The sequence below is a fragment of the Chanodichthys erythropterus genome, chromosome 3, assembly GCF_024489055.1.
Source record: "Chanodichthys erythropterus isolate Z2021 chromosome 3, ASM2448905v1, whole genome shotgun sequence".
NCBI classification, from domain to species: Eukaryota; Metazoa; Chordata; class Actinopteri; order Cypriniformes; family Xenocyprididae; genus Chanodichthys; species Chanodichthys erythropterus.
Window position 1 is genome coordinate 34,973,829 of NC_090223.1, and position 19,082 is coordinate 34,992,910.

General features: G+C 36.1%; 1 protein-coding gene across 1 annotated transcript in view; it reads right to left on the reverse strand.

Moving 5' to 3' along the window:
• Positions 1 to 7,909: 7,909 nt before the first annotated feature.
• The window catches only part of syt3 (synaptotagmin III), a 40,615-nt gene continuing 29,442 nt past the window's right edge, over positions 7,910 to 19,082 (reverse strand). The window contains exons 9-11 of the mRNA XM_067374387.1: positions 16,785 to 16,914; positions 13,166 to 13,256; positions 7,910 to 11,370 (exon numbers count right to left, since the gene is read on the reverse strand). Of these exons, the coding sequence (XP_067230488.1) occupies positions 13,170 to 13,256; positions 16,785 to 16,914 (217 nt within the window). The 3' untranslated portion in view covers positions 7,910 to 11,370; positions 13,166 to 13,169. The remainder of the gene's footprint in view (positions 11,371 to 13,165; positions 13,257 to 16,784; positions 16,915 to 19,082) is intronic.

The following is a 19,082-nucleotide window of genomic DNA, read 5'->3' on the forward strand; positions in this document are numbered from 1 at the left end:
TTAGATCCGGAAAATGACTGGGTTGGTGAATCGATTTATGAGTGATCGATTCTTACACCAAGAGTACGTACATTTCAAACCAACCTAAAAATAAAACTATGCATCCATCAAAAAATATCCATCCATCCATTATTTCACAACGCTTGTTCTATGTATGGGAGCAGGAATGCGTATTTATTACCCTACTTAGTTTTAATTTTCACCTTTTGTTATGAACTCTATTTTGTTTTATTATTATTATTATTATTATTATTATTATTATTATTATTATATTTGGGTCTCATTCTTAAATCTTAAGTTAAATTATGGTATTTTATAAGTTTTAATTAAGTACGTAGTGCTTTTTGTAATGCTTTTTCATTGTAAAGCATTTTAAGATGCATTTCTTGTTTGAATGATGCTATATATATATATATATATATATATATATATATATATATATATATATATATATATATATATATATATATATATATATATATATATATATATATATATACATATATATATATACAGTCAAACCAAAATAAATATATTCAGCCACCTTGAACATTTAATTAATTAATTCAGTTTATTCACTATAGTTTAAAAAAAAAAAGGTAATAAAAATACATGACAAGATCTCAGAGTTAAACTGTGTCAGAAAAATTAATCTTTATTATGTCAGATAACACTTAAGCAAAACATGGTCAGGTCAAAGTGTCTGAATAATTTTTGGTCCCAAATTTTTATCAATTTCACTGTATGAAGAATTTTTGGGTATAATATGTCACAATTTACTTTATTTAGCTATCCTCACTTACATAAATGAACTATAGTGTCCTGCACCAACTAGTAAAAATATATCAAAAATATAAAAAAAATGTCTGAATAATTTTTGGTTTGACTGTATATATATATATATATATATATATATATATATATATATATATATATATATATATATATATATATATATATATATATATATATATATATTATTATTATTATTGGGGGCATACAACGCTTTCTAAATTTAAGAGCAATCATCTAAGTAAACAGTAGATGTCACCAAAATCAAGCATCCAAAAATAGACAATATACTGCATAACTGGGTTTTTTTTTGTCCAATCACATTGCAGGAGGACTCTAAATTACTGTCCTGTTTAACCCTCATGTTAGTCCTACGCAGAGTCAGTCCAGTCTCTGAATAGGCCAGAAAGGAGGAGACAGGTAAGTTATTGGAGAAAGAATCATGTTTTTAGGTCGATGTGCAACCTGTTTCCTGTCCCCGTTGCTCTTTACTGCAAGAATGTGCATAATTACTCAGACGGCCCTGAGCGACCCAACCTGCTGTCAAATGAGAACAGCGTGCCGCGAGCTAAGTGGCCCTGAGGCTCTCGCGCGCTCTCGTGTTCGCTCTTATTCCAACAATAGAATTCATTCTCCAGCGAGCACCAAAGAGCATCAAGTCATCATGTTTAAAACCTCCCATACAAACAATGCTCTGAATCAGTTTAACCCATTTAAAGCTATTCTCTTACAACCCCTGGCTCAGGCTGGCTGACTTCCTTTGCTTTTCGCGGTCAGTAAACAGAAGAGGGCCCCTAGGGTTAGTTATGATTGTCCGGAACTTAGTGCCAGTGTCCTGTGTCCAAATATGAGATTTTTTTTAGAGATGCATTTACTGTGCTCTAGTCCACATACATCTCCAGGGAGTTTTCTTTTGTGGAGTGGCACAATTTTGGAGGATTTAGCTCAGCTCTGTGATGTAAGGTGGCCAGATTAGACCATTAAACTGCAGAAAAGACAAATCCACTGATAATCTTTACTTCATATATTAATTGACAGCATCACACAGCCCAGATATTGACTGTATTGACTAATTTCAATATACAGTAGTCAACATTTGAAGTGGATCAAAACCTTTCATCAAAGTTTTCCTAAAAACATCTTAGGACAACTTTGATAAACTTTTTGATCTACTTCAATCTACTTCAATGTTGACTACTGTAGTAAAACATGATTAATATATAATTATTATTTATTATAAGGTTGCCTATATGATCACAACTTAAAACATGTTTCTGCCCATTAGATAAATAGTAAAATAATAGGTTACATATATGATTTACAGAAGAATGTACTGCATGAAAAAAAAAAAACAGTTCAAAGGTTTGGGGTTAGCAAAAAATGTATAAGTAATATTGTTAAATGTTGTTACAGTTTAAAATAAATGTTTTGTGATTTCAAATCTGCACATCATTACTTCAGTCTTCAGTGCCACAGGATCCTACAGAAATCACTCTAATATGATTATTTGGTGCTCAAGAAACATGTATTATCACAGTTAAAAAAAACAAAAAAAAAAAAACAGCTGATATATTATGTATAAAAAATCATTTATTTTTTTGCAGGATTTTGATGTATAGAAGATTTAAAAGCACAGCTTTTTATTAAAAATATGGAAATAATGTAAACATTATTACTGTTAATGCATCTTTGCTGAACAAAAGTATTCATTTATATATAAGATTCTCAACTATCTTATGACAGATATAACAAAATATGTGTGTACACATGGCCATAAATGGGTAATCCTATTCTATATAATGTATCATACACTGTATCTCATTTGAATATTATATATTCTTGGGGCAACATGTAATTAAAAAAACAAGTGTAATAATGGGAGTAATAACTTAGCAGCATTTTCATAAGAAGTTCTCACATTTCAGCGGAATATTGATATATAATTTATTTCCCTATTCACTTGTGTCTCCCAAAATGCCTGATTAACACGCTGTAAGTCCTGATGTCCTCTACAGAGGACGTCTATAAAATCGATGCCCTAACAGAGAGTCATATTCTGATTTGAAACCCTAAAACGTTTTCCTTAGATGTTTATTTATGACAATTTGAAAATTAGTCATATTTAAATAATAAAAAAAAAATCCAATTTCCATAAGAGCGGCAAACTCGATTATTCAGTCAATGTCAGTCGTTTTAAAGACCAAGGAGAGGTAGTTTTCATGGTCAAATCTCTCTCTCTCTCTCTCTCTATATATATATATATATAGAGAGTTGGTAGGCCTCTTCTGTCTTCCTGTAACACCGCAGCGGATGACTTGATTTTGTTCCTTTTTGTTATTATGCAGCAGATAAACGGGGGAACCTATTGTAATGAATAAGGTGGCCCATAATTCTTTTTTATTTTTGCTGCACACATGAATGTAGATGCTCTTGTGCATCATTAATGATTTATGTTGTGGAAAATGTACCTTAGAAAATACACATTATTTGCCTCATTTGAAATTTCCTCCCAATTAAAAAAAAGAAACATGCATGCAAATTTGCTGTTGTTTCTCGAGATGCTCACTTTCATGCGTCTTTTAATAATATACAAAGGCATATCTGAGGTATGTCACTATGTATGTAACTATCAGCTCTTCTGCATCACCCTAGGCATTTACGCAGTCACTTATCAAAATCACACAAAATGTTGTCTTGTTCCTGGATGTCCGACATTATTCTCAGGAGAGGTGTCCTCCAGGTGGCACTGATTAAAACACGCGGCCCTTACTGGTCCTCTCTGCTGGGAGACAGGAGCCATCTGGAACTCACAACAGGCGGCCAGAGCGTACAGTACACGCCCAAATACATACCACCACTATCTGGGTCACTGGGACTACAATAGTATGTCTCCAAGGTACATTTCACAGGGCAGAGGTGAGGAAAAACAGGTGCATGATCACGTACACATGCAACACCCAAATACCACTACATTAGACTAATATTTTCCCAGAATATTCGTGGTTGTCATTACAAAAATGAATCTCAATTTCGAAATGGATGTCTCCTTTCCCTGAGGCTGTGAAAATGAACATAGCATTCTCCATTACACTCACAGCTATTAGCAGTAATGATAATTGCACCATGTTACTAATTTCAGTCTATCATTTTTTTTTTCTCATAGTGATAAAAACAGCTCTACACCATGCCTGCTCCTCAAGTTTTTCTCTTCTGATCTCTCTCTATCCCCCATCTCTCTTTCAGCTCAGTGAGCCGGGTGAAATATCTTTCTGACTAAATGATTTTTTTGCACTGTGGGAACGTTGCCATGGAGACTGCGGCTCCCCCGACCCCCACCCCTCAGTGTGTGTGTGTGTGTGTATATTGGGGAATGGGTAGTTGTGTTAACTGGCATGTCCTCACCTCAGCAGTGTCTTCGGCTGTGCCGTTCTCATGCTGCTCTCACAGTGCCTATGTGTTGCAGAAGTGTGAGTGTATCATCTCATCTCACATATGCAATATTCTTATTGCACACTCTGCACATCCTTGAATATTTCATGCTCAAAACAAGCTCTATCGACAACATTTGTGGCATAATGTTAATCTGTCATTTTTTATGGTTATTTTAGTGTTACGGTGCTGTCACATTAGCAACATTTTTACGAAATTTAACAAGCAAAAAAGGGTCAATTGTCTATTGTTAAAATCAGCGTGACAGAAATTGCAATAGTCTTTTGTGACTATTGTCTATTGTGACGTATATATGAGTGAAATGGCTTCTCAAACAAGAAAAAATGTAGGGCGGGACTTGATTTTAATAAAATAAAGGTGTAAAATAAAGTAATAAGCCCCAAGAAGCAGTGGTTTACAGTGAATTTATAACAGCTAAGAGGCGCTGTTAGGCACGACGCGGACCACCTTAGCTATTATAAATTCACTGTAAACCACTGCTTCACGGGGCTTATTGCTTTTATAAAACAGTTACCACACAATACAAAATTAAAGCCAAAAAATATGTATAAATGCAACATAGATGAAGTAAAATCAATAAAAGCCTTCCTTCCTCTGGAAAAAAAATAGTCCCTGACCGTGAACAGCAACAGAAGTTACATTTATTACGCCATTAGATGGCGGCGAAGATTTTCTTCATGAGCGAGTCACTCAGTCGCAAAGACTTTTATATTGAAACTTGTTGTGAACATGAAACAAGACGAAAATGAGAAATGTTTTGACTAGCACTGTCAGTGTCAGCAGGGCACAGGAAAACCCATTAAATGTTAAAAGGACAGGATCGCAGCGGACATTTTTATTATGAACATAGGACTGACCTGAAGGAAAATGCTGAATCTGAATGCAGGTAATACACTCGGTCACTCGATATCTCAGCATTTTACCCATTGGAAATTGATTGGATGGTTGTGCTTTGCTATTGCTGTGATGTCATGTGAGTGACAGGTTGTCCCGCCAGGTTGTCTTGCTCCAGTAAACACATCATCAGAAAAATTATGTCGCCAAAGTCCCTTTAAGGCAAGTCACTCGGCGGCCATCTTTGAAAAGCCTCTTGGGCATGCAAGTGCAGCTCCTATTTCTTTGAATGGGGAAACTTCAAAAACTTTCGCATAAATTCTGTTTCTAAACACTCGAATCTTGACAAAAAAAAAAATTTTTTAGGCTGGTATCAAACTAATGCACAGTCCTAAGCCATCTGGGAAAGGGCCTGACTGTTTCTATCAAAACCGGAGCTTCTAACGGGCGCTGCAGTGACGCGTGACTTTACCAATCAGCGATTGGCTCTTATTTAGAAGGCGGGACTTATTTCGCCATATTGTGCGGAATAACTTTCTCCCACTCAAAACAATATGATTGACGTGTCTTGTGTTATTCTATAGTCTTTGATGTCACTGCACAAGAAGTTTTTTTGATTAAAGATTACAAGGGCACATCAATTTTTTAAAAATAATGAAGTGCACAGATAAATAATTTATAATAAATACTGCAATATTCCATTATAAAAACAAACAAAAAAGAATAGTTGATTTCATGGTGGCTTTAATAGTGTAGCGCTGCATGTAGCAAAGCTCACACAGAAGTGAACTCACTATCAAATTCTATTGGTCAACGTGGAGAATCTGTGTTACCAACTTGAACTTTTATTTTCTTATTTATTATTTTTTCTTAGTTTACTTATTTAAATGTTTCTGTTGTCATGTCATATGTATGTGTGTACCAAGAGCTTCAGTAGAAAACCACAACAAATTCCTTTGAATAAAGCGAATAAATCACATCCTGATTCTGAACCTGTTGTGAAATCACCCACACATGAAATTTGTGATTGTGTGGATTCCTATTGAAATGACTGGATTGCAGAATAATGGTAAATGTCACAGTCATTTTGCAGGCACACCTCACCCAAAAAACAATTCATTAATGTGTCAATATAAGAAGTGCAGATGAAGCTTTCAAACCAAGCAGCTTTCTGTTGGTAAATGCAGTCTTTGTGGGGAAACTTCATTGTCATATTTCCCAAACAGAGGTAAATATGCCTGCACCTTTAGATGATGCATTCTAAAGGAAATAAAGGTGTAAAATAAAGCAATAAGCCCCAAGAAGCAGTGGTTTACAGTGAATTTATAACAGCTAAGGGGCGCTGTTAGGACCCCCTTAGCTATTATAAATTCACTGTAAACCACTGCTTGACGGGGCTTATTGCTTTTATAAAACAGTTACCACACAATACAAATATTAAAGCCAAAAAAATATGTATAAATGCAACTTTCATGAAGTAAAATCATTAAAAGCCTTCCTTCCGCCGGAAAAAATAGTTCCTGACTGTGAACAGCAACAGAAGATACATTTATTACACCATTAGATGGCGGCAGAGATTTTCTTCATGAGCGAGTCACTCAGTCGCAAAGACTTTTATATTGAAACTTGTTGTGAACATGCAACAGGCCGCAAATGAGAAATGTTTTGACTAGCGTGGTCAGTGTCAGCAGGGCACAGGAAAACCTATTAAATGTTAAAAGGACAGGATCGCAGCGGACATTCAGTTGGATTATTTATTATGAACATAGGACTGACCTGAAGGAAAATGCTGAATGCAGGTAATACACTCGGTCACTCGATATCTCTCTCACAATACTCTTCTACATAATGCAGTGCTTCAATGAACAAAATCAGTAGAGAACAAACATGTTTACGTTGCTAAGACAGATGCAGCAACACAAACATTCAGTGGTGCAGCGATACTTATGTAATGCGGTCAGCTGTATGTTTTCAGGAATTTTCCAACGGCTTTGAACACAGCTCAACCAATCAGAATCAAGGGCCGGAACTATCCGTTTTATAATTAAAAATAACTTTACTGTGCGTTAGTAATTGTTTTTACACTAAAATCATCTTGTTGCTATACTTTAGAAACTGAGAATTTTGATATTGATTTAATATTCACTTTTATTGTAAGTGCGTCACTGTAACACTAGTCGACATGAATTTTTGTAGTAACAAACATCATGCCATGTGTTTTCGATTTAGTCTAACTTATATTGAAGCTGAATAAAATATATTCATTTAATTCCATTCCCCCAATATTTTCAGTCTTTTTTTTTTTTTTTGTCAGTTACATAAAAAAAAAATAAAAATTGAGAAATTTGGTCAGACTAGTTTTTAAGAAGTTCGTAATATTTATGTAACTGGTTCCCGGTCTCTTGTTGAGATTTACCCCCTGCTTTTCTCCATAGGACATTTGTAGTCTTCACCACACATGCTAATTCCTTCCTCTCTCTTCCTGTATCTGTGAGTGTCAGAGAGTGCTGACTCTGGCTCTTCTGTGTACAGTGAAGCTCAGATGAACAGTGCATTACACTTACATGAATGTGACTCTTAGAAGTCAAGATGGAGGCCGATGAATCAATCAGGCAGTAACAAACCATCTACTAAGAATCCCACCACATGGGTGCAATTAACGCCAGGGAATTTTGTGTCGTGACCTGAAGACCCATAAGGATACGATCTGATGTTAAGAACGAGGCTGAGGCAGGGAAGGGCCAGGTTTGATTTATGGGTATGACATATGTGGTTGTGAGTGTGTTTGCGTGCCTATGGAAGTACAGAAAAACAGAAGCATGTACATGGATGCAATGCTCCAACACTGCTTATATAAAGTGGGCCAACGATAAAAAATGTATGATGGTAACTAAATAATTACACACAAGTTAATGCACAGCAGGAGGGGGACCAGGGTGAGACACAAAGTAAGAGGTAGACAGAAAAGTCAGGGTGATTCACAACCCATTACATAAACACAGACAGCTGTATCACGCAAACACATCGCAATGATTTTTCATACATATGTTTTATTTCAGCCATCATCGCTCCAGCCTTAGAATCATCACCTTATCATTCACATAATCATCCTCCTAACAGTTTTTTGGGAGATTTTTTATTTTATTTTATTTTTTTTTATTATTTTTTTCAATTTTGTTTTTTTTTTTCCAGCTGAAATGTTCTCTCACCCTGACTGCATTTCATTTTTATCTTGCTCTAAGTCTCAGCGTAATCTCAACATATAAAAAAGTAAACCTTTTTAAAAGAAAACTAAAAAAGCAAACGAACAAACAAACAAACAAACAAAAATATACCCAGAAACTGTAATACCATTTCAAAGAGGATATACAATATTAACAACATTAATCATCAGTGTTTTGATGATATCGAACAGGTTGCTAGGTCAACATGTTTGTCATTAGTAGTGTTAGTATCAAGTTCATCGTCAGATTTTTGTGTTGAGCATCACTTATTAAATTATCATTGCATCAAGTTGACATCATCCATGTTAATATAAGCATGCAAACACATTTCCTCAGGATCATTCAGAATTGCACTGACATAGAGAGACAGAGGAAAGAGGGGAGACAAACAGAGATGGAGAGAAAAAACATACGGGCTGGGCTGAACCGAAGAGAAAGCTATCATTAAAGTTTGTATTGTGTGGAAGCTGACGAGGGGGTCAGAGGTCACTCTACAGGGATTGTGCCTCCACAGTGTCTAAGATCTAAGGCAGCAGAAGAGATGGGCCTGGAGACAGGAGCTTGATAGGGCTGAAGACTGCAGGTCGATACCACATCCACGTGTATGACGGAATCAATGGCCTCTTAGAAAACAACAAGAGCTGATATACGATAACGGACTAAGGACTGAGTGCAAACCGGTGAGAGCGTGTGTGTGTGCGTCCTGAGGCCTGGCATGTGATTAATAATAGAAACTGAGAAAATATGAGCTCAAGGGGTTTCAGTGCGAAACAATTATACTGATGTACATTTCAATAACATGAATGTTAGTGATTGGTAATGCAGTATTCCTCAACTGAGGGATGTGTGTGGTAGCATTGGCAGTGGTTGTACTGTGATATTAAAGGGATAGTACACCTGAAATTGAAAATTCATCCATTATTCGCTGTCATTTCTGCATGACTTTCTTTCATCTGCAAAAGATATTTTGAAGAAAGTCTCAACTGAAAGCCGGTAAGGTCCAAAAACAACATTGGCTTTCATTGTAGAGACATTTTTCAAAATATGCAGGTTTGGAACGGTATGAGGGCGAGTAAACGATGACAGAATTCTCATTTTTGGGTGAATTATCCTTTTAATAGCGGCAGTGACCCTGGATATCAAGGGTGTGTGAATTGAGTGTATTGGTCACTATGTTTCTGACTACAGAAGCAGCGACCTGATTGAATAAATACAAGAAGAAAAAAGAAACATTGCATCTGAAGTCAGTCAGTAATGTGAAATTATCTCATGGCACCAAAACGATAAAAGACGTGTCCCCCTCTTTGTCTCTGTTTGCAAGGAATGCTCAGACAGAAAAGATAGTCACATTAGCCAAAAGAGATGAAGAGAACCAGTTTGTTTGTTTTGTTTTTTTTTCCCCTTTTTCTTTTAAAGACAATGAAAAACTTCCAACATTTTATTCCTCCATAGCTGTGGCCACCAGATTTGTCCCCTCGTACACACAGAGCACATTTACAAAAAAAAAGAAAAGCACATCCAACACGAGAACACAGATCAGGCTAGGGACACGTTTCAGTGACGAGCTGGTTAGGGACACAACGGAGACAGGTCACTACCACATTCTACGGAGAACGACCGAAACGCGCGTCTAAGAAATAGACCCTGTCCCTACCAAGTGCAACAGGTCCTACATAAGAAACAGTTCCTCTAAGACACAGGACAGGAGACACTTGATTGTTCAAAACGAGATTTTCTCTGTGCAGGACACAGGACGGGGCGAAGGAAGTGGAGACGTACGTGGGGTCACGGGGTGACATATACCGACAGACGGGCATACACGCGCACACACAAACCAACGAGCCAACACATATCGACACAAAAAAAGCACTCCCACAAACACATAGGATACACGGGAGGAAAAAGAGGATCAATGCGTGCCTCTTTCCGAAGCGGTCCTCTTGGCAGAAGGATGATGGAGAGCACACACTTCCTCTTTTGAAATTAAAAATGTCTAAGAGAACCCAAAAAAATATCCTGGCATGGTATAAAAATAAAATACTATGGCCAGATCTTTCCCCCCTAGGATATGTTTCCAGGAAGCGCACACAAATCCAAGGTCCGTCTCAGTTCGGGTCCTCTGGCAATATTTGAAATCAACGATAGCTCCCTTTGGAAAAGTTCTCAAGGGGATTCAGTCTGCCAGTGTGTCCAGGTCAGGGAAACATATTCTCAAACCATTTCGTTCCGTACGTATCTGGTAGAACAAGAAGAATGGTTGGACTCTGGTAAACAAAGGAAAAAGGAAACACTGCTTATCTCAATGAGCTCCAAGCAGAAGTTGATAAAAAAGTAAAAGGCAGAGGGACACATTTCAATACTGCACGACATGATTTGGCCAACGTTTCCGTCCTTATTTCTCCTTCTCCAAATGGGAACGGTCATAAAGTAGTCCTCCTCTCCAGAGAAACAGGAAACAGTTGCAAGGATTCTGCATTGGCAGAGAAGACATCTCCGAGAACCTGCAGCTACTTGTCCGACTGAAAACACTTTGTAGAGATTTTCTAAAGCTACACACAGACACCCGTACAAACTCACGTACGCACATGCGCTCACACATACACAGAAACATTCGTGGTCCATAATCTATCAGGTCTCTCTCCTGATTATTTTTTTTTTTTAAGTAATTAAAATCTCTTTTTTTTTGTAGGCTCAGTTTCAAATAACTAAATAAAGATTATCTATTTAAAGTGGGAATGTTTGTCATATTTCCCCTGAATAAATCATGAAATATTTTGATTTTAACATCATTCCTGAAGCAAAACCATCCATGCCAGTAGTTTTGTTATGATTCCATGTGTTTGTATGTCTGTTTGTGTTTTTGTGTGTGTGTGTGGATGTACCTGTGTGTGTAAGTGAGTCCGGTCTAGTCTAGGTGTTTTTCTATATATTGTGTTGGGTCTGCAGGGTTGATTTAGAGGAATAGCACTAATGCAAGCACAGTCTCTCTTCTCTGATTCTTTCTTGATGAAAAATTATTCACAGGTGAAAAGAAAGAATGTATTTCTGTTGCTAAAAAGATAATGCTGACCTGAGGATGAGAAAAAGAAAGAGAGAAAAAACACTGTTAAACATAGAAACGCTAACAGCAAGTAACATAAACACAGACAGCTCCAGTGAACAGATGGCTGCATTCATACAGTGTTTTGGATTGACAACTGCAGGTGTGACTGTTAAATAGCTTAGAAAGGCATTCTATTAGTATGAACAAATGTTTTTAACAATTTTGTATATCAAAGATATTGCCTACATAAATACCAGAAAGACTTATCACAATTGACATGATAAAAACGAGTAAATAATAATAATAAATGAATCCAGTTGAGGAGCAAGTTAATGTGTCAAATCTTAATCAACCAACAGTGGCTTCAAATGCTGTTTAAATATTTTTTCAGACAGCAGAATTTCTCTCACAAAACTAGTCTCGGGTAGCCAAACCTTAAAGGTGCCCTAGAACTTTTTTAAAAAGATGTGATATAAGTCTAAGGTGTCCCCTGAATGTGTCTGTGAAGTTTCAGCTCAAAATACGCCATCGATTTTTTTAAATTCATTTTTTAACTGCCTATATTGGGGCATAATTATAAATGAGCCGATTCAGGCTGCGGCCCCTTTAATTCTCGTGCTCCACGCCCACGGAGCTCCTGCTTGCCTTAAACAGTGCATAAACAAAGTTCACACAGCTAATATAACCCTCAAATGGATCTTTATAAAGTGTTTGTCATGCATGCGGCATGTATGCATCAGATTATTTGAGTATTGTATAGTGCTATATTGTTTACATTAGATTCTGAATGAGTTTGATAGTTCCCCGTGGCTAACGGCTAATGCTACACTGTTGGAGAGATTTATAAAGAATGAAGTTGTGTTTATGAATTATACAGACTGCAAGTGTTTAATAATGAAAATAGCGACGGCTCTTGTCTCCGTGAATACAGTGAGAAACGATGGTAACTTTAACCACATTTAACAGTACATTAGCAACATGCTAACGAAACACTCGAGCTGTGGTTAGAAGCATAGTTTCTTGTTTTTATGACATGTGGACTTAATAAATCCTTATCTTGAGCAAAATAACCAAGCTGACATTAAGTACAATGTATATCTTTTATTTTGAATATCTACAAATGTCATTTACATATTTTAGTTTGTCAAGAGATTTAAGCACCATTTTTGAAGAGTATGCATACGTGTATGTGCTCTGATACGCAAGAACGAGCCTGTGATTGAATCTGGAAATAAAGCAAAATAACTGAGAAAGATAAGAATTAGTACTCAGATGCTTTGTCTGTTATTTATAGCAAAACATCTAGCATTAATTTGATCTCAAAAGGATCATTTAAAGAAGTTATTACTCCACCACCTGCGTGACATCATTCGCCAACATGGCTGAACGACAAGTTTGGGATGATACGGTTTCCGGAAACAGTCGTGAAACAGTTGTTCAATGATGCATCGTACTATGGTAGTGAAGCTGTGAGTTACGTCGTTGTATGGGAAATGCACCCCAGTGCGATTCCGGTTCCATGTACATCGCACAGATTACCCACACTTGCTCTCAAAATTCAGCTTTAAGCATCCAATTTGGTTCTAGAATGCAATTGTTAATAACAAAACTGTATGAACGTAACCATATCTGGTGCTGTAAAACAGGACTGACAAATGTATCCTGCTGCTGTGTGAACATAGCCATTGATGTTTTCAGTCTGTTAGTTCATGAATGAAACCTGAAGTAACCCTTTGATGCATTCACCCACACAGATCCCACATGTGAGGAAGTACCCTTCTATTTACGGTATGTGTGTTTATGTTCATGTGTGAATACTCACATCTCTACTCAGAGTGAGGGCTGTCCACCACTATGTGTGGCTTAGGGGAGGCTGCGGCACTCTTTGACACATATGTGTTTATAGATTTCTCCTGGGAGGGTAAACATCAATGAATAAACATGAATATTCAGAAGGTGATTTGGTACATAAGTAATTCATGATTCATACTGTGTGATCACAGTTATAATACATCTATACTGACCAATTAAAATTAGGAAGATAATGAATATCACACGTAACAAATGCAATGGAATTTTGAAGTGAGGTATTAATGCATTTAACACCACTGCATAACTGACCATTGAGTTGTCTTTATGTCTCCTTCTCACATACAAAAACATATTTCAACTCAAATGAGTATTTCATGTCCATTTATTTATTTTATTTTGTAAGCATTCATGCAATAGGAAAAATTATATTAAATAAAACCACTTCCTGCGGTTAGGATTTAATATGCAATACATTAGCACTTACACATAACTCTTATTTTATATAACCAGGAGAAAGATAAGTATTATACTGATTAAGATTATAAGGTCTATTATAGGGCATTACAAATGCATTAACATGCATTATGAATACCATTATTATAATACATAATATATACAGGCTTCAAGGAAAGAGTTACCAGAATTTTTTTTTTATTAATTTTACTTTTTTCTTTCTAGATTTTCTTTTAGTCTTATCTAGTGAAAGCAACATTTTAGTTGTTTATGCCAATGCCAGTGAAAATTTGATTGCACAATTTCAATATCAAACATTCAAACTTTTATTTATTTTTTCAAGAAATAGAAGTACTACATTAAAGGGTTAGTTCACCCAAAAATGAAAATTCTGTCATTTATTACTCACCCTCATGTCGTTCCACACCAGTAAGACCTTCGTTCATCTTCAGAACACAAATTACAATATATTTTGATAAAATCCGATGGCTCAGTGAGGCCTCTATTGACAGCAAGATAATTAATACTTTCAGATGCCTAGAAAGCTACTAAATACATGTTAAACAGTTCATGTGACTACAGTGATTCAACATTAATGTTATGAAGTGACGAGAATACTTTTTGTGCGCCAAAAAAAACTAAAAAACGACTTTATCCAACAATATCTAGTGATGGGTGACAAATCTTTTGTTTCGAAACAGTGGTTCGGAGTGTGTATCAAACTGCAAAAGTCACGCCCCCCAGTGGTGAACCGTTGAAATTTAGAAACACTTGTGACATAACGAAGCCTCGTTTACTGAACTCACGTGACTTTGGCAGTTTGATACACACTCCTAACCACTGATTCGAAACAAAAGATTCGTAAAGCTTTGAACCTTCATTAAGCAGTGTTTTGAAATTGCCCATCATTAGGGCTGTTTCTCAATATGCGTTCTTCAGCGATCTTGCGTCCTTGTGTTCTTGCTCTACGTCATCATCAACCGTCGAAGTTCGTTCCAATACTCAAGAACGCAAGAATGGAGGACGCATGAAAGTACCCGGATGTGTTCTTGATATCGAGGATGCATTGATTGCAAACTTGAGGGAATCGAACCGTTAAAAATCCCAGAAGACGCTGCGGCGGTCGACGTACGGAAGCCTGTAAGCTTTAAAGTTCTCGTGAGATTCCAGCTACAAGCTCGCAAATACGTGACGGCTCGTGAAAGTAAACCGTTTGTTTTGCTTAATTTTAATAAAATGATAACCTGAAGAAAGCCTGCAGTATTTTTATTGGCATATAAAAAATAATCTTAACATTGACAAAGCATAACAGCCAAAGGCTACTCATTTTCATAAATACACGTGGTGAAATAAAAAGATATAAAATTATATGAAAACAATGTCTATAATAATTTGAAAGAATTTTTTTTAATAGGTTATGACATTTGTTTGTGTTGTTATGTTGTATTTATTGGGCATTAGCCACTTATAATATGCTGGGACGGTTAGTTGAGCAACAAGATCGCAGCACATCTCAATTCTCAAATAATGCGTTCTGTGTCCTTGCGTCCTTCCGAGATCGTTCTTTCAAGGTCACCTGGCAAGACCGGACTCCACGAGAACGCAAGTCCGTTCTCTGCGTTCTTGGAATTGAGAAACAGCCTAGATATTGTTGAATAAAGTCATTATTTTGCTTTGTTTTTTTGGCGCACAAAAAGTCACTTCATAACATTAAGGTTGAACCACTGTAGTCACATGAACTGTTTTAAATATGTCTTTAGTAGCTTTCTGGGCATCTGAAAGTGTTAATTATCTTGCTGTCAATAGAGGCCTCACTGAGCCATCGGATTTTATCAAAAATATCTTCATTTGTGTTCTGAAGATGAACGAAGGTTTGGAACGACATGTGGGTGAGAAATTAATGACAGAATTTTCATTTTTGGGTGAACTAACCCTTTAACTAATTAAATTATAAACAAAGGAATGTAGCCTTTACGCATTTTCAAGTAATTATTCACATTAACAGTCAGTAGCTGCGTTTACATGGACACTAATAATCTGACTGCAATTGGACTAGTAGTACAATCGGAATGAAAAAGTCACATGTAACCAAGTTAGTCGGAATGAATTAGCCAAATCTGATTACAATTTCATTCGGATTGTAAGTGGTGGTTTATTCCGTAATCCGATCAAGAGGACATGTAAACACTTGATCGGGTTGAAAACCGAAACTGGAGAGTACTGCACATGTGCAATGATGTAGAAATAGCGCAATGACGTATGACGAGCAGAACGAGCGTTGAATAAAGTGCCATAAATGTGTGTCCTGTCATTCTGAAACTTTTTTTCCACTCATCGTCTGTAAAGTGGAGCAGGATAACGTCCCATCAGTCCTTGTTTCATACTCTCATTCACAGACGACTGGTTTTAGGCTCGGGAAAAGGCGCTTTTACTGCTTGATAAACACAAGCAGCACGACGCAACGGTTCATGTGCTCGTCGTCGCCTAATTAGGACCGGAAATAGATAAATATTAAGTCTGCTTTTTAAAATAAAGAAAGGAGAGGATGGTCAGTATGCAACAACAGTGGAAAACTCTGTCTATTAGTGCAGCGTACTTGTGACATAAACATGCACATCATCCCGATCACATTATTTAGCGTTCATGTAAACACTACGTTTGGATTCGTCAGTCGGTGCCAATTCATTCAGATTGAAGGAAAAAGTGTCCATGTAAATGTAGCTAGTGACTGAGTGGTCCGCTCTTTTTTGTGCCAATGTTCTCTGATTAATACTGTCAACATAGACAGCAGCAGCTCTATTAGATTGTATTTACACTGCAAGGTCTAATGCACACATTCAGTTTTTTTTCCATCTGTTTACATACACTTAAAACACAACTGATTGTGTTTACATTAATATCTCCAACAGTAGGGCATTTTAACCAAAAAGTAAAAGTGCAAGCACTATACAGGACATGCACACAAATAAGTACCATTATTTTTGACAACTCTAGTTGTGTTTAAGACATGCGAATCTGCTTGAATGGTGTACACTCATAAGGACAAACAGGTATCAGGTGTAAAAATGAAGGACGTGGCAAGCATAGAGGGCACAGCACACAAAGCACACTGATTGATTTTCACATGCTCACACACACACACACACACACACACTCCATGCGGTCACGCTGTCTACCTCCACCAGCTGGTGCCAGTGTTCAATAGGCTTGCGGGGATTCGCCAGCATGGCTGTCCAGTGCTCCCTTCCCGGCCCATCAGCATCACTGCCCACACGGCACATCCCAATTACCTCATTATGACCGATACTGAGAGACGAAGAGAGAAAGAGAGTGGGAGGGAGGGATTGAATTAATGCAGTTAGGCTAAGAAATGAAGGAGAACCACAGCACAGTGCATCCATTACAACAAATGGACGAGAGAGAGCGAAAGAAAGACGGAAAAGTGACACAGGAGAACATGAGGAGCGAAAAATCACAAAGTAATGAGATATAAAATCAGGCCTAATCTGCATCATATAATTAGAAAGAAAAAGACAGGACCTTTGTGTCATATAGCAACCTGCCCATTAAGATACACACACACTGAGAGAGTTTCCACATGCAGTCCTTTAATTACGCAGACACAGACAGAGGGATCACGTAATTACACAGATAAACAGAGAACAGAAGGAGAGAGAGACAGAGGTACATTCCAATTACTGAATTACCGAGATAAACAAAACGAGGCGGGAGCACAGGGAACGGATTGAATGATTTGAGTGAAAATTTGTCACAGAGGACAGATGGGCATTCATTTATGATAGGTCTACTGATTACCTTGATAAAGAAAACGAGAGAGAGAAGATGAGAAGAGAGAGCTGTCATAATCACTTAATTACATGAAAAGTGAGTATGAAAAGCTTCTTGAGTGAAGGTGGAATAACAACTGGGTCTAATAAGTGGAACTTAAGTAAATCTTTCCTCTTGCATTTACTGTTGATCAGAGACAAGGGAGACTAAATGAATTATATTGATGCATAATGTTTACTGCAAAGCTAGCGTAAAATATAAAAAATCTGTTGTTATTGGCCTGGATTAGTGTAGAGACAATATGGCTTAACTTTTTTGAAGACCTACTTTGATGAACATAACTAACCTATTATAGTAGTGCTGATAGATACTTAACAGTAATTTCACAAGAAATATGAGTCCCTGCAACTGTTTGATTGTATTTATTTATTTATACTCTTCAAAATTTAGGGGTCAGGAAGATTTTAGTCTCTAATTGTATGTTCACTTAGGCTGAATTACTGTATAAGTTGTATATATAAAAAACAAAACAAAAAAAACATACAATTTAAAATAACTCTTTTCTACTTGAATATATATATATATATATATATATATATATATATATATATATATATATATATATATATATATATATATATATATATATATATATATATAAATATGGTTTTATTTTCATTTATAATGCATGAAAAAATACATATACACATAACATTACAACCTTCATTTTTCTTATACAAAAAAAAAAAAAAAAGAAGCACAACAGATGATATTACAATTAGTTTGTAGTAAGAGAAGGTAAATGTTCCAGAAAGGAGCCCCAGATTTTTCCAAAAGCCCTCGGCGATTTCCTAACATTGAACAGGATTTTCTCAGTACTTGAATATATTTTAAAATGTGATTTATTCCTGTGATCAAAGCTGAATTTTCAGCATCATTACTCCAGTCTTCAGTGTATGATGATTTGCTGCTCAAGAAACATTTAGTATTATTATCAATGTTGCTATACTGCTTAATATTTTTGTTGAACTCATAATACATTATTTTTAAGGATTCACTGATGAATGAAAGTTCATAAGAACTCCATTTATTTGAAATAAAGATAAAATAACATTAATAATAAAATAAAATGTTAAAATAAACTTTTGTAACATTATACATGTCTTTACTTTTTTTTGATGAACAAAAGCACTAATTTCTTTAGTAAAATAATTTGTTTGGATAGTTCAAACAAACAGGTTTAAATGAATGGGTCACCAATTCACTTGAGCTCGAGTCCAAACCGCTGTGCATTATGTTTATACTCGGTTATATTAATCATTTGGTTTTTTTAGTAGGAATGTATTGGTCTAATTTAATGCAGTCACCCTAAGATCTTCTTTTTTTAAGCCAGATAAACAGCTCTGATAGTTATACAACTGAATTGAATTCGACCCCTTAAATAGCCTCAAATGTAGCTTGTAGTGTAGATAAGTACTTTTTAAAAGGGTTGTTAGACTGTAGTTTAATTACTTTAAATTTTTAGTAGTTTGTAGTTTGGTAACACTGCAAATAAATCAAATCATGCTGAATTAAATGGGTGCCAGGGTATATGACCTGCCTTTATTTTGATAACAATAATTGCAAAATAGTCAATCAAACTTTCCTGAAGATTTAAACTTTCGTGATGAGTCTTAAGAAGCATC